Source organism: Podarcis cretensis, assembly GCF_951804945.1.
Source record: "Podarcis cretensis genome assembly, chromosome: 1".
Lineage (NCBI taxonomy): Eukaryota > Metazoa > Chordata > Lepidosauria > Squamata > Lacertidae > Podarcis > Podarcis cretensis.
This window is the reverse complement of record NC_137170.1, coordinates 35,177,782-35,194,907: the sequence shown is the minus strand read 5'-3', so window position 1 is coordinate 35,194,907 and position 17,126 is coordinate 35,177,782. Positions and strand designations below refer to the sequence as shown.

Genomic DNA, 17,126 nt, shown 5'->3' with positions numbered 1-17,126 from the left:
TAAGAATGCAGGAGAGGGGTATAACGGGAGGAGGGAGGAAAGGAAGGCAAAAGTTTTCCCTCACTAACCCACCCAAGCCAGCCAGCTCGCGCTCTCTCGCTCTCTCTCCCTCCTGCATGTTTTCACTCTGCTTTCCCTTCTGCTTGCCTGGAGGGGAGGGGCTTTCCCTGCTCTTTGTTCCGTTTGAGCAAACACAGCAAGGAAACAGAGGTGGGTGGGCAGTAAGACCCTGAGGCAGAATGCAGGAAAGCAGCCGCTTCCTCTTTTCAGGTTTCCCTTCTAGGAGACGCGCGATTTGATTTTTGCCTGCTTTTTTTTGCCTCCCCTCGCACCATTTGGCTCCAGGGACCACACATTCGCTCAATAACACGCACAGACATTTCCCCTTCCTTTTTAGGAGAAAAAATCTGCGTGTTATAGAAGGAAAAATACGGTATTTGCTAAATACTTAATCATACTAAATAGCTAATAAAAACTACTAAGATCACTGCAAGCAATTCAATAATCAATAAAAGCGCTGTCATCCTGCACTAGGGACTCTTTGGGGTTCCCAGGGAGTGGCCTTCAATGGTTCAGGCCTCCTGCATAGACGCCAATACAGTTCTTCAAAAAAATTTATTTTTTTTAAAAATAAAAAAATATATAAATTAATAGAATTCCTCTTCTTCTTCTTCTTCTTCTTCTTCTTCTTCTTCTTCTTCTTCTTCTTCTTCTTCCTCCTCCTCCTCCTCCTCCTCCTCCTCCTCCTCTTCCTCTTCAGGGGAGGGCCTGTGATGCATTTGTTTTTTCCTGGGGTGGTCTCCGGCACACAGTTCCCCCCTGGGCCCCAGCCTGCTGTTTTCGTGCCAGCCACCGGTGTGGTAGGCTTGGGGTCAGGCCTGGGCTAGGCTGCACTATTCCTCGAGGCCTCCCTGGCCTTCCTGGTACCCTCCTACCTCTTTCTCTTGGTGGTGGCGGTGGCGGCAAGCTACTGGCCGTCTGGTGAGGGGCTCCTTTTCGCTTTGTGTTTTCTGTTCAGCTTTGGAGGCCCTCTGGAGCTCGGAGTTCCACTGGGCCACCAATGGAGTGCTCCTGGTCTTGGCGGGGTTGAGGCCATGGGGGGGGGGCGCTCCATGCAGCCTCTCTGGTTGTCGCATTGGGCACCCCAGTCTCCCCTCCCTGATCGTGGCGGTGTTGGCAGCACGGGGACTAGCCAGGCAGCGCAGTTGGTGCTGGCAGTCCTCAAGAGCTCCGCGTGGCCATGGCGATCGCCATCTTGCCTCCTTGATCCCTGCCCTTATGACATGCTCTCATGGAAGAAGTGCATATACAAATTACAGTGTCATGACACCTAGCTGCAATTCCAAACTGGTATGGCAAAAGGGCTTTTATTTGTACCATGTAAAATCATAGCCAGAACAAAAGAAAAGGAAAAAAAAAGGAATATAAAAAATGTTTGCAGGACATGCTGCTTTGTGAGGATGCGACAATATGATGCAAATTCTTATACATACCATAAACCCTCAATGCAGAAGGAGCAGAAAACCAATTGGTTTCTTGACTTTCTTTAGAAAGTTCTTCATCCCGTAACTGAATGAATTTGAAAATATTGAGTAAGCATTCAGCAAGTATAATGAGGAAACACAACAGGAAATATAAATATAAATATAAATATAAATATAAATATAAATATAAATATAAATATAAATATAAATATAAATATAAATATAAATATAAATATAAATCTCTACCTCTAATAGGTCATCAAGGAAACTGCAGGCTAAAATATCCTGTATTTTTATCTTCCCTGAAAGAAAAAACAAAAACAAATTAACCCCCTCAAAATCGTTTATTACTTAATGACTGGAATATTCAGGGGCTTCATCAAGAAAGTTTCCACTTAGCATGACAAAGGCAACTGAATGAGAGGAAACGGTTTTAATATTTGGAAACCTTCAAGTCAATCAAAATTATAAGAGAAAAACAAATGTTATTTTTAAACAATTTTAAATAAAACATCCGTCATTAGCACTTCATGTAGTCTAGAAGAGCCAACACGGAGAGAATTACATTTAATAATTTTACTAACTGACCAAGTATTATTTCAGATGAATATATACTTTTAATAAGAAAGAAAAAGTACTCTGTTCATGTATTGTATTCTCTTGTATTTTTTGTCAATTTCCCTTTGCCTTGCTAAAACATTATTCATAGGCTGCCTTTTAGGTCAAGACTTGCCCCAGGTTTTACTGCAATATGGGAGAATCATTCTGCTCCCCTCTGGATGTACATAGTGAAAAATACTGAATGTCTACCTAACTTCAGTAAGTCCAGCAGGTGGGAGGAGATGGATGCAGCTACAAGCAACTGCAGCTACAAGCAGAGTCTGGTCTTGCCCCTAGGGCAGGCAAGCTTTATAGAGCTGCCCCAGCACACCTAGCTGGGCCACAGGTGTTGCCTGCCCACCTGCCCAGGGTCCTGGTACCTGCTCTGCTTTCACTGCTCCTGGTCTGCAGTTCCCTCAGAGCCCAACAGATGCAGTAAATGCAAGGAGACAGACATTCAAACCTGGCCAATGATGGTAGAATGAAGGTAGAACTAAAATCTAATTATCAAGACAAAAAAAGAAAAGGAAAAAAAAGCAAATTGAACGTACCTGTTCGGAGAGGATCTAAAAAGAAGAAGAATTTCCTGACTGCGGTGCAGACATAGAATGAGTAAAAGGATTTCTCTAAACCATCCAACTGTGGTAATGTGGGGATGAGTTCCAGAATATAATTTTCTAAATCCTGGGAAATGAAACAAGAACATATCTGATTATGGTATAGGTAGGCTTGCCATATTTCAAAAAGTGAAAATCTGGCACAAATGGTTCCCCCCTCCCCCAGAGTTGTAGAGCTCTTTTTTGCAAAATCTGTTATTTTTAATGAAGTTTTTGAGCTACTTTTCAAGGAATTCACCAAAAAAATCAACACTTCCAACTGACGAATCCCATATGTCTGGGAAATTCCGGACGTATGGCAGCCCTAGGTATAGGTGTCACCATGACTTGAACTTCAGCTGTTCACACTTATCCTGTACTTTACAGTGGTCTGGAATGGACCATTTGTCTCCACCTGCTTCCTACAGGCGCTGTAGGGATGCAACAGGCAAACACTAGTGGACACTCCAGAAGAACCCGACTCTCTAGCCACCCTTCATGCCACATACCCTTCCTTCCTGATGCTTGTGCATGCTGAGAGGCTTCACTGCCACAAACATAACACAATGCAAGATGCAGGTTAGTTACCAAAGCTTTGTCAAATAATATTCTCCTATCTAGTACAGAGCAGTTAAGATAACCCTTGAGCTGTGATTCTTTGGAACTGAACATCAGATAGACTCATTGAACATCAGGTACTTAATATGCCATCTGTGTTAAGCAGAAAAAGACTACTGCACTCTCTCTAAGAAACAACTAAAGGAGAATATTGCTTACCTGAAACATTCTAGTTTGCATACATAACCGTATGTAAACACCAAATACATTCCCGCAATTCAAGACACGAAAAAGCACTTCAGTTTATGCAGGTGACATGTTGAACATGCATCACTTACCGATTCCCTGAGGTAACCTTGTCCAGCCACGTCGTATAAACTGAGACCTATTCTCGTTTGGTATAGCCACACTGTAAAACAGATACAGATAAATGACAGAATCTGTTTTGAGGCAAAGAAAGCCAAGGGCAAAGTGAAACAAAGTATGATAATACGTTCAAAACAGAAAAAGACCCACCTTTCCTCATCACATAATTGAAAAACTGCATGATAGATATCCTTCCATAGGGATCGTTGTGAAGTAACTTAGCAAAGACTTTAGCTGTGAAGAACTGCCTGTGAAATAGAAAAGACAACAATTTTGAAGTTCTGCAGAGCCACTGTAAGTCTTCCATAGGTTCAGTCAGTTTCATAATTTACACATTTTCCTGATAATTATGTTGTGGGACTCTGATGTATGTGTGAGTCTTTGGAAGGGAGAGTACCATGATATACCTTGGGTGTATCATGGAAACATGGGCACAAACAGGAAACCAACCCACTTAAGAAGCTCACAGATTCCATCTACACTGAACAGCAGTTCTGGAAAAAACCTAGTTGGTGCAATTCATTACTGCTTTTCATTCCTGATCGAAACAGTAATAATTAACCAAAAGCCTAAGCAATGTCTCAGAGCCACATCCTAGTTTGAATGCTAATCTGACGTAAGTTCCAGTACATGAATTACAGTACATGAACTTGCAGCAACCAAGCTCAGCAGCACCCCCCCCCGCCCCCACCTGATTCACACCTGATTAGGCCTGATTTACACCTAGAAACAGAAGGCAGATCCTTATGGAAAGCAACTTCCCACACAGTTCCAGAAATGTTCACCATGCAAACAACTACAAGTAAAAGCAACAACAGTGTGGTGAAAAATCTAATGAACCAAGCATGAAGCTATTCCACAGGTATGGCTTTCCATGTGGCTGGATTTGCAGTTACCACTGCTGCACTGGGAAGCATTGAAAACCACCATCAAATTGGGTTTGAGGTTGTGGATTGAACGCCCACATTGTTAGAGCCCCTCAGAAGGTGCTATATCCTGAAGAAATATTATAATAAGCTCTGCAAGCATTAAGTCTTGACAAAATGTATCCTCTTCGATACCTCTCTCACATCATCTGCTTGCTATTTGACCAGCTTGAGCTTTCACCTCAGTTTTGGTAAGAAGCCATGAGTATGCCAACGATTGCTGGCCTATACTCACTATCAGGATACTTCTGCCAAACACATAAGAGCACTCTGCTGCTTTTATGGTCACAGCAAAAACAACTTATTTTGCTACCTATAATGGTACTTCCCCTCCAACCACTTTACAGCTGCTCAAATGATGTTTTTATCAGAACTTCCTTCTGACAGCCAACAATATATTCTTGCAGAACTACTATGAGCAATCAGGGATGTACAAAGGCTTAACTCATTCCTGAGGTACTATTTGCCCACCACCACCAGTATCAGCACTACTATTGAACTGGTCCAGTCCATAGATTTCTACTGTCAGGCTCACTAGTCATCAGCCACTGCCACCCCCGGCTCTTATAACTGCTCCCCATAGCTGAATTGGTCTGTAGGCCATGAGGAGAGAACCCTCTTTGAAATCCTGAAGGGTCACTGTGCCAGTCAGTGTAGACAATATTTAGCTAGATGGACCAATGAGCTTGGTATAAGGCAGCTTCCTAAGTTCCCGTGTGTTCTAACAGCTCTTCTAAAGAGCTGCCTACAAATTTAAAGAAGCACACATAGGGAGAAATAAAAATTAAGTCGTAACAACCTGCAATTTGAATGTTGACCAAGACAATCCAGAACTCTTAAGCTAAGGGCAGACTAGCGTAAGTCCTGAAAATATAGGTGCCTTACTTGCACTTGGATCCAGCTTTCTCACCAACTTTCAGGAAGCTTTCATAGTTGATCATTGCTTCATCTCCCATCATGGGTGATGTCTGATGTTTGTCCAGCAGAAACCACAAATTCTTAAAAAGGGGATGGAGGCAAAAAGTTAGGGAACTATTGCAAGACAAAATGATCAAGAATTGTTTACCTGAGATTAAGAAACACATTTTTTTTCCTTACTTGCAGTTCTTCATTATCTAGTAGTTCTCTGCTTTTTCTCTGCAAAAAGACTGCTCTGGATTCTTCTCTTAGTTTCTGTAATAAAATTTCATCTTCTGCTGGCAACTAAAGAAAGAAAGAAATGAATGTTATTTGTGGTTTGTGGCCACAACAGAAATTAGTAGACTTTTCTTCAATATGCAAAGGGGGCAAAGAAAAACAGTAGATTGATGTGTATGTCAGCTGTCCCAACTATTTTTAAATTGTCTGCATGTTGGCATAGCAATAGTGAATTCAAACTCCCAAGTCTAATATGTGCCTAATATAACTTTTGTATACGGTAAACACATGATTCTACAAGTTAAAAATCTTTGAGTATTAAAGCTTGACAACAATATGCAAGGTCCCACCACAACAAAATGAAGCAAGCCTGCAAAATAGAATCAGTCCTTTTCAAATCCTTTTGAAAACTCAAAACTACAATGTATAGCTCAAAACTGATTACATCCGTGCTACAGGAATTATTGCATGAAGTCACTTTATTTGTAGGTTTGTTTTCTCTTCTTTTGACAAGTAGATGTGTCAAAATGGACAGGGTAAATCTGATTTCCTGAACTAGCCCATCTCCACTCCATAACCAATGCAGCTTTTAGCAGGGAGTGGCTAAGAGGCAACAATGAAAAGAGGTTCTTCTCTTGCCAGAAGGTCAGGTGTGTGTCTCCTTCCCATTCCACCATCCTCTGAAGAAACCTCAGTAAGAGAAGGCACAGTTCTGCTACATAAGATTGTAAGAAACAGCCTTATTTGGAGTCAGATCCACTGGTCCATGCTGGCTGGGGCTGATAGAAGTTGTAGTCCAACTACAATGGGAGGTCATCAGATCAGGGGAGATTATTCTAAGGAGCCCCAGTTAGTCAATCTGATTTGACAAGGGCAGGGCAACCACTGTTCAGAAGCCTGTCACCCCTGCACCTTTGAAAATACAGTATGGAAGTCACTTTATGTTAAGAACTCTCAATTTTTATCCCACCTTGTGTACCCATTATACAGTAGGAGATGGACCTCCCTCCGGCTGAGTTGCTCCAGCATACCGAGGCAGAGGGGGCCAAGGATAATTAAAGACCAAAGGCCTGGTTATAGAGGAGAGTTTTTGCCTGGTGCCTAAAGACATACAAATGGTACCAAATGAGCTTCCCTGGGAACAGCATTCCACAAACAGGAGGCCATCCTTGAGACTTCTCATGCAGGGGTCCAAAAAAAGGGGCCTAAGATTAAGTTTGCAGCATCTGGGTTGGTTTATACGGGGAGCAGCAGTCCTTGAGGTATTGCAGTCCTGAGCCATTTAAGGCTTTATAGGTCAAAAGCAGCATTTTACATTGGACCTGGAAACTAATTGGCAGCCAGTGCAGTCAGGTCAGAATTGGTTTTATATGCTCAGCCCTTCCGGCCCCGGTGAGCAACCTGACCACTGAATTTTGTACTAGCTGAGGTTTCCAAACCGCCTTCAGAGCCCCACATATAATGCATTGCAGTAATCTAACTACAAGGATCTTTGGATTTAGGATTTTAGTCAGTTTTACCAGCTTTTATGTATAATAAAAAGCTGATCATATTTATGAAGATTTTTGATCAAGAATACTATGTATTTGCTATTGCACACTTCAAATAATGGGGCAAATTTAAATGAATTGTAGAATGCCTTGTGTGTAGCTGAATGTGCACATTCACCCCTTCCCATCAATAATCTGAGCCTAACTGCAAACCAGATTCAAACCTCTACTCACATTTGTAAGGCCCACCTATCAGATTTATGTGCACCGTCACCTGACATTAAAGTATATGACAAAATTTTCTGTGAATATAGAATTTATTGCAGAAACTGAAGGAAAAGAAGAAAATTACAGAATCACTGGAAAGCATACAATAAAAATTACCATTGCTACATAAAGACAAAAAGCAATGCAAGCTGTAACACTGAGTGTATTCAAGTACATTTTAAAAAGTTGAAGAAGCCAAAGAGGTTGACAGTCAGTGCAGAAATAAAAGAGGTAGACAGAATGTTGAATAGCACCAGTTCCATGAGCAGACCATCAAAAGCACTAGCTCAGTCACATGGTGATTACTCTCTGTGGACCTGCTTCCTGGTAGCACCACCACGTCTCCTTGGTCTCCCTCTCCTCCCCCTTGAAGGCACACCGAGCACCCATGGGCCTGGAAGAGATGCTTGCACTTCAGTTGCTCTGGGTGTGTAGCCTTCCTGGTGTGATCGAGAAGGGCCAGGACTCTCCCCCTGGGCAGGCACAGGAGAGGTTTCTGCGGGGAAAGATCTTGCTGCTGAAAAGAAATCTATAAAATTGTGTCTAAGGAGATTGAGCTCTTGGCGGAATCGAACTATCTCGGCATCAGTTCTGTTTGTGTCCAGGATCCGTTGAGTCCTCTGCTGTTGCCACTCTTCCTGGCGAGCCCGGAGCTCAGCTTCAGCAGCCTGGCGCTGTTCTCGCCTTGCCAGTCGCATCTCCCGGATGAGGCTGTTCTGAAATGAGCGCTGCTGTTCAAGGAAGAGTCGGAAGGTTGTGTCCATGGCCTCCCTTCCAGCTCTTATCTCCTCCAGCAGGCGGTCTATGGTGTCCTCCCTGGCCCGGCGTCTTCTAGCCCTCATCTGTGCCACCCTGTCCATGGCTGGCACTGGTTGCCTGAGTGCTGCCTCTGGGTCACCTGTTCGTCTCCCTGTTTTTTGGGGGAAAGAAAAAAAACACACAAACACAAATGATTAATTTACCTCCAAGAAATGAAGAAGCATTAATAAGGAGGAGTAAGAGTACATGAACACAGTTATTGTAAACAAAACAGAAATTAGGAGGGAAGGAGTTCAAGGAGATGGAACTTTCTGCTATCACGTCGCTACCTCCAACTGGGTATGTTAGCAAGATAATTTATATTTATGGTTAGCAAATAAGAGGTCAGAAAAAGGAATGCTTTTAGTGGTAATGTCATTGGTAATATGTCTAGCCAGTCTTTGTAATTGGGACCCCTTCTCTGGTAACAACAACAATAGGTTGATTGATGGCAATAGAATATCCCACTATGATTTCATGTTTGCAAGCCAAAATAGTTTCAGTGACAGTTGAAACAAATGTCCAGTGTGCAGGTGAATTTTGTAACCGCCTTCTTCAATCCATAATAAAGGATTCCTTTAGAAAGAGAAGCAGAAGCTTCATCCAGTAAAACCTTGGGCCTGTCAGCAGAAATTAGGTTAAGGACATGACCAATTTGAGGACACTTTACTATGGAAGTGAAATTAACTATGTGGAAGAGCTGAGGAGGAATTTCAAAGACAACTCTAGCCATCACCAAATATAGTAACATGATGAACCCTCCTCTCTTTCCATACATTGTTAGATTAAAAGCCTGAAGCAAAGAGAAATAGAAGCTTAATTAGAGCAGTGGGTATTCCTTCAGAGAGAAATGTGGACAAATGATTAAAAAGACTCACCTATGAGTACTTTGTCCTGGACTCCTGCTTTTAACCTCTGTTCTGAATTGCAACTGGTTGGCAATAGCTGTGGAGCCTGAGCAGAAGCTGACCTGGCAGGCATTAGGGTGTCTGGTTCTTGGAAAGCGGATGGTAGTTCTTCCTCCAAGGCAGATGCAGTTGCCACTGTGCTGGAGGAAGATGAAGAAACAGGCTGCAGGGGCAGCTGAAAGGAAGCAACCTCTTCCAGTTCAGATTCCACCTTAATCTTCAGCACCTCCTGGAGGGGCTGTGTGGCATCACTGAGTCCTTCAAAGGTTGCTTCCATCTCAGAGTCCTCTTCCACCTTCCAGGAAGTTTCTGGTATAGGTTGCCAGGAAGGCCCTGGTTGAACTGTGGTGGTGGAGGGCTGGAGTCTCATAGCCTGACTCACTGAAGAGGGGCCAGTTTCTGTTTCTCCTCCACAGATCTCATCCAGCTCCCTGAAGAAGCGACAGCGAACTGGCGTGGCCCCTGCCTTGCCCATAGCATCCTTTGCCTTGCGATATGCTTTGCGAAGATCTCGGATCCGGTTGTTGCACTGGATTCGCGTGCGTAGGAATCCCTCCTCAGCCATCTTCTTGGCTAGGACAGCATACAAATCACTGTTGGTGGGCATGTTCTGAACCCGGCGCTGGATCAGCAAGGTATTCCAGTGACCCAGTAGGACTCTGGTCTCCTCATCTGTCCAGGTGGGGCCACGAGGGGCCCGACCAGATGATTTGGATTTGCCTTGCAGTTCTCCCTCCATAACAGTTGGGAATGGTTCCTGGAGAAAAAAGGCAAAGTGGTCTCTGCAGACTGAGTCCAGGGCAGAGATCTGCACTGTGTGTCTGTGCCTGCAGGTCTCAAACAGCTCTGTGCTGCAAAGTCACTTCCAAAAGAAGGGACAGCAGAGGAGAAGAGGACTCTCCCAAGTACTTGCCATGCTAGAGGGCAGAATCCCCAAGAGAATGGTTAGCACATGAATGTTTTGGACAGGGTTTTACAAAACCCAAGAATTTGGGGTAACAAATCTCTCAGTCTTCCTCAAATACAAGAACAGGGTTTCCCCCTACACCAAGGTAGGCTTCTTTCCCCACACTTGATGTACCAAGAAGCATGAGACAAGAAACCACAGGATAAACTGTCCAAAAATGTAACATGAGATAAGACCCTGCCACTCAGAACAGATGCTTCCAGCATACCAATCTGTCTGAATAGATGTTCAACAGCATTCAATTGAAGAAAAAGAGGTGCAGACATTTGCACAACAGAGCAACATTGCAGTCTTTGAAATACACTTGTGCTCCCTGCCCATTGTCCTTCCGCCAACAGGTGAAGACTTGCTTGTTCCAATAGGCTTTTGGGAACTGACTGCTTTTAATGAAAGGGCTGGTGCCATGCTGTTTTTATTGTAATTACTGGCATGGTTTTAACAGATTTTATATATGTAAAATTATATCAATGTTTATTATATCAATGTTTAATTGCTTCTAATGATTGTTTTTTCTGTTTTTAATGGTTCTTAATTTTACCTGGAAGCCACCTTGAATCCCATTTTATATATGTGTATAGTTTTAATTCTATCAATGTTTAATTGCTTTTAATGATTGTTTTTTCCGTTTTCAATGGTTCTTAATTTTATCTAGAAGCTTCCTTGAGCCCCATCAGGGAAAAAGCTGGGGTATAAAGATAAAGATGATGATGATGATGATGATGATGATGATGATGATGATAATAATAATAATAAACAATTGTAAATACTAAGTTTCTCTTAAATAATCCTAGTTCTAGAGTTAAGCTGCAAGCTTATGGACTCTGGGAGGATGTTCCTGGGACCATAGCATGGATCTGATGTCACAGGGTGTGCCTCAGCACTGGGGATGGAGATCTGATGATGAAGCCTCCCTCATCAACAGTGCCAGGTTACAATCCTACACCTACAGTAATTCCCTGAGAGTGAGCACCATAGAAACTCAATCGGACTTTCTTCTCAGCAGATATGCATAGAATTGCAGTGTTAACTTCACAAACTCTCCTGAATATTGTTTGTAAGAAAGACCTTCTAAGGGAAAACTGGAAACCTGTGGTGGACTCACCACCATTGGACGTTTTTATGCAGATGTCGGATGGTCATGTGTCATGCATGCGTTAGTTGAGATTCCTGCACTGCAGGGGATTGGACTAGATCCCTTGAGATCCCTTCCTACAATTCTATGATTCTATGTTCCCACTTTCAGTAAGAAAAAAATAGCATGCAAAACATATACAGTGACAAAAGGTCTGATTATAAGAATGATACAGCAGTGTAAATAATATTCTATTTGGTTGAACATTAACATGCTTTAGTGGTCATAATTGCACATTTATTCTGGAAATATCTGAAGTAGTACAGGTGGGAAACTTGATTTAAATTAATGATTTAAAGTGGCCTTTTATTGCTTATTTAAATCACACTGATTTAAAAGGCCACTTTAAATCACATATTTTAATCAATCCACCCTGTTGAACACATAATGTAAAATGGTTAAAGCTTACTGGTGAAACTTTTAACAGGCCCTCTTTACACCACAAACCTGTAAGAAGCAGCTGCACTCATCAGCGAATTCACTTGGACAAGTAGTAGAGGATTCGTATCCCACCCCCCATCCAGACACGGTATACATAGACAAAAACTGTAATGCATTATCTCTGTCTACTAAGAATGCAGTATTATTCAGAATGGGTCTGGATAGCTAAAAGAACATTGGCTGCCATGTATACCTGCTTGTTTGCCCATACCACTGGGGGTGGGGTGGGAGCTCTACTGGTGGTACTGCTGTTAGTTAAGCCATGATATGCAGCAAACAGAGGGGGTTCCGTTTCTGTAATGGTGCCTGCTCTATGGAACTTGATCCCTTTTAAAATAAGGCAGGCACTGACTCTGATGAGCTTTTGATACCTGCTTGAGACCTATAAGCTTACCTAGGCATTTGATGGTTACTAATTTCCACCTTTGAATAGGACACATTGCTGGCTACAGCAGATAGAATTTTACAGTGGTTTCATGTTTTAATATTATTCTACCTTACTGAATTTTTATTTTTTTTGCAAAGTGCTCTGAGATTACTCAGATGGAAGAAGTGTGTGTGTGTTGTGTGTGTGTGTAAGAATTAATTATTTGGAGTAGAATCTATGAGTCAACCACAGAAAATCTTAGTTATGATAATCTGTTTTAAACAACACTTTTGTGCAAAACAAATAGAGTAGGATTCCTCTCCTTGATTATCTAGGCTATTTATGTCAATGGACTTTGTAGTGAAATGAACCAATTAATGTGTGTGCTTAATTCCCTTTGGTAATACGAAACTAGTAAATTGATTCCACAGAACAAAGGTTAACACTTTCCCCCTTTTAAACTGGAGAGCAAATGAGCACTGAAAACCATACTTACCCTATAATAAAATCGTGGTATGCTCATATAGGAAGTACTGGCATTTTTCCTCCCTCCTTTCCATTCCAGGTAGTATTTTGTAAACAGCTCCATCTCTTCATCCTTCAGCTCTTGATCACTCCTTTTAGCTAGTTAATGTAATATGGGATGCATTACATTTCATAGCAAAATGTACTTCCATATGCAAAATATTTATTTCTGCTTTTGTATAATTATGCCAGAGACTTGCAGCCAAATGATTTGTCAAATCTCACATACCTGTTTGAAACACACACACAAGCAAACACTCTGGCTTCTCTGCCCAATATTCTCTCAGTCTCCAAAGCAACGTTGGCTGCAAAATCCTTTCCTGCTAAGAGCATACAACAGTTCCCATGAAAGCTTTGCCTCCCAGAGTGACTTTTCACTTTGTCCATATAAGCTTTAGTAATTATCAAAAAGCTATTGTTGAGCTCTTTCCCAGAGCTGTTAGAATGTTCTACTACATCACAACAGCTGTGCTAACAGATTGAGAAGGGTTGCAGGTTTTAGGGCAGAACAACATATTATTTCTATTTACTTGTAACAGAAGTCTGATGGATGCTTTGAGACACACATATATTTGTAACTCTACAGGTAGAAAAAAACATGTCATGGTGAGTGGTTTAGCCAGTGGAAGGGGAAGTTAAGAATCTCCTCTCAGAGCTATTTTCCTCCTCTCAGAGCAATTTATAAATGGGTTTTTCCATAAATTGTGTCCACGTGTAGTTCAGTCCGACAATTTTAGAATTCCAGTGTCTATCTTGCATAATATTTTATGCATTTTAGTTGCAACCTCTCTTAGCCATTTAACATAGAGAAATGCAATCCTTACAGCCCCATAGGGAAAGGAACACTGAAGGCCTTTTCTAGCCTCTTAAAAGGGAGCTGAGATAGCACAATGAATCAGTGTTAGAAACTGGGATAGAAAAGCTGGGAGCCAAATGGCTTCTGGAACCTGGGTTGTGGGCGCCAAAACAGAATGTCTAGTCACCACGGGGCAGGGGGATCGGCAACACTTTTTATTTATTATTTTGATAAGCATGAACTAATTCACATAAGTGACACACTGTTAATATCACATTTTTAGAAGCAATTGTTAATACATGTTTAATTTGGTGTTTACAATAAAAATACTGGTATTGTACTTCAGTTTTCAAAATACTCTACTCTTTATTGTTAAACTCCTTAACATTTTGTCTATCCTTAACATATACTTTGAGGCTTCAAAGCACATACATTTCAGTAAACCTTGAGTGTCAGCCAGGCATAAAAAATGGCACCCACTTTTTGAGGTGCCTGGTGCCCTGCTTGCAAATGGTGATCAACTTTTGAGGTTGCTTGGTTCTGTATTCTGCCACCCTTGGAGGTGCAGTTGGAGGGGACACAAGAGTAGGGCTTTGCAGCTGCAGCAGATTATGAAATTCCCTCCTGAAAGAGGTTTGGCTGGTCCTTTCTCTTCTGACTTTTGGGTGGGTATGCTTTTAATGTGTTTGGAGTTCTTTAATCTCCTGATGTGGCACTGTAGTTTTTTAATTGACTCAATGCTCTTCCCCTGTCACTGTTGTGTCTGTTTTTATCTCCTCCCTCTTTTTTATTTTATTTGTGTTTTAACTGGGGATCTGCCTTGGCGGCCTCAAAGGCGGGGCAAAACTTTTCAGAAATAAAAGGAAAATCCTAGCCTCATGTACCATGCATTGCAGGGGATTGTCCTACATGACCCATTCTGTCAACTCTAAATTTTATTATTCTACCATCCATTTTAGGAAACAGCAAAAATACATTTTGTTGTAGATCAGTTCAATTTTTTTTTTACAATATATGATACAATAAATCATCTAACATAAATAAGTAAATATAGAATAGGAAAGCACTCAAGTGTGACAATCCCTAATGGTCATGTAATCAAAGCCATTACATGGAAGAAAATATCAGCTATGGGTACCATTCACTGGATCTACCAGATTGAGATGGACTAGGAAAGTACTTTCCCTGGGGACATGGAATTCTAAAGTTCTCAAAAAAGTTATTAATCTGCTTCACCCAAACAATCCTCTGAAAGGCTTTCCGTTCTGATTCAAAGAGTACTGTATATCTCACACAGCCTGGTAAGCTAGTCTAAACATAGGGCCAAGACAATGTAATGGCGTAAGCAACTACTTGCTTTGGTAAAGACAATACAAATGCTTGTAACAGGGGTAAAGATAAAGGTACCCCTGACCTTTAGGTCCAGTTGCAGATGACTCTGGGGTTGCGTGCTCATCTCTCTCTAGGGAGCCGGTGTTTGTCTACAGACAGCTTCCAGGTCATGTGGCCAGCATGACTAAGCTGCTTCTGGCAAACCAGAGCAGCGCACGGAAACGCTGTTTACCTTCCCTATTTATCTACTTGCACTTGACGTACTTTTGAACTGCTAGGTGGGCAGGATTTGGGACCAAACAATGGGAGCTCACCCTGTCGCAGGGATTCGCACTGCCGACCTTCCAATCGGCAAGCCCTAGGCTCTGTGGTTTAGAACCTTATTTGGCCAGAGGGCTGCCCAAAGGGTTGACTGACCTTCTGAGAGCTATGTGACAGTGATGGGCATTGCAAAATGCACACTCACTAAGAATGCAAGAATAGTCATGCTGGATCTGTCAAAATACCTATCTCATCCTCTTCTCACAGTGGCCAATCAGAAGTCTATAGGAAGCCTACAAACAGAACAAGAGGCAATAGTACTCTCCCACTTGTGATTCCCAGCATACTGCCTCAGACAATGTTTGTATGCACACACTCACTGCACATAGAGACCACATCCTCAGAGAGGTGGGCAAACACATTCAGACATACACCCCACCCTTCAGCCGATCAACAGAGGAGCAAGGCTGGGGATTCCTCCCCATTTTGTTTCCTCAGTGTTAAGACATTTTAGCAATGGCACCACATCAGAATGAGAAGAGATGCCTTTGAAAGGAAAGCAAGACAGGAGGAAAAGGCACACATTTTTGTTGCCTGATTTTGGCAGAGGGCTGGTGGACCATAGAAAGCTTTGTATGTCAGATGTGGCCTGAAGGCTTGCCACTTCTGGCCTATAATGTCACATTATAATTCCTCATCATTGGAGGGATGACTGTATGGGTGTCATAGGTAACTGCAGTTATTTATCAATGTCACATAATACAGTTACAGGTAGGTAGCCGTGTTGGTCTGCTGTAGTTGAAACAAAATAAAAAACTTCCTTCCAGTAGCACCTTAGAGACCAACTAAGTTTGTTATTGGTTTGAGATTTCGTGTGCATCAGAATGCACCTATGGCCTAATAGTAACTGTGAAAATTTATTCTACGTGTTAAAAGTCATCATGCTAAGAGTAGGCTTGTTTCCTCCACACATGCCTGTGGACTGAACAGGAATTTTAACTTGAATTATGGATTGTAAACGCAAACCCAATGACAGTGTAGCATACTAATAGAAACAAAAAACTGCTTGGTCTACAACAGTGTTTCCTAAATTTGGGTAATCCAGCCAAGCGCATAGCCAGGATTTTTGTGTGGGGGGGAGAGAGGATTTGTTGGGGGGGACAGGACATTTGTTGGGAGGGGGGCAAAACCCACACAACTGGTCAGTTAGTTACGGTAAGTATTCTTGGCTATGCTCATGTAGCCAGCTGTTCTTGGACTACAACTCCCACCATCCTTAGCTAGCAGAAGCAGCGGTCAGGGATGATGGGAATTGTAGTCCCCCCCCCAAAAAAAAACACCCCCACACACACCCAGGTCTAGAATGACTATGAAGCAAGATGCTGTCTTCCATTTTCAGGTAAAGTTAGTTAATGCAGATGGGGTCCAATGTGGTGTAATTGGCATTGTGCTGGTCTTGGACAAGAGACACCTGATTTCAAATCACTCGCGAAGCTCTCCCGATGAAACGGGGAAAGTAATTACCTATCTCAACTTCGCACCTCAAGAAGAAGCTTGCTGTGAAGAATGAGAGAAACCCATGGAAGGTGGCCTGACCTCCTTGAATGAGGGTTACGACAGAGGTACGGCAGGGGAAAAAATGAATTATAAGGAGAGTAATAAGGTGAAATAAGAGAGTCAGAAAACCGCCAAAGGCAGAGAACGTAGCTATTTCTGTTCACTCAGGGGCACCGCTAACGAGGGGAGAGAATCCTTTCAGGGTGGGGACTGGAAACTCCTAAAAGACTTCCCTGAAAGGGCTGCGCGGAAGGGACGGCGGCCCGGTGGCGGAAGCGCCAAAGGCCAGCAACCGGCCTCCAACGGTCAGTTGGCCATTCCGCCGCCCGTCCGTGAGGGAAGAAGGAAGGCGCTGACAGTTGCCCTTGTCCTCCTCCTCCTCCCGCCTCACCGCTATAAATCCCTGCGCGCGCACTCACGGTCATTGCTGGCGGCCAAGCGGCTCTTCAGCGCCTGCTTCCAGTCCATGTCCCGCGATACTCCCGTCCCAGACGACCCATCAACCGCTCTCCCGACAACCGCCGCCGACAACAGACCAACATCCGGGAAACGGCGCCTGCGTCACGTGGCGGCCGCTCCGTCGCCGCCATCTTGAGTACAGGCAAAAAGAAAAAAGCT

The 17,126-nt window shown here is 42.8% G+C and overlaps 1 protein-coding gene across 2 annotated transcripts in view; it reads right to left on the bottom strand.

The window, feature by feature from the left end:
* The window catches only part of PPP2R3C (protein phosphatase 2 regulatory subunit B''gamma), a 25,040-nt gene extending 7,914 nt beyond the window's left edge, over positions 1–17,126 (bottom strand). The window contains exons 1-9 of one of the 2 annotated variants that reach the window (XM_079954762.1): positions 16,928–17,080; positions 12,534–12,661; positions 5,629–5,733; positions 5,416–5,528; positions 3,755–3,852; positions 3,577–3,647; positions 2,636–2,768; positions 1,731–1,786; positions 1,494–1,569 (exon numbers count right to left, since the gene is read on the bottom strand). In XM_079954762.1, coding sequence (XP_079810888.1) covers positions 1,494–1,569; positions 1,731–1,786; positions 2,636–2,768; positions 3,577–3,647; positions 3,755–3,852; positions 5,416–5,528; positions 5,629–5,733; positions 12,534–12,661; positions 16,928–16,976 — 829 coding nt within the window. In that variant the 5' untranslated portion in view covers positions 16,977–17,080. Of the gene's footprint in view, positions 1–1,493; positions 1,570–1,730; positions 1,787–2,635; positions 2,769–3,576; positions 3,648–3,754; positions 3,853–5,415; positions 5,529–5,628; positions 8,335–9,100; positions 9,888–12,533; positions 12,662–16,927 lie in introns of those variants that run through there. The other variant, XM_079954761.1, reaches the window with a different exon arrangement.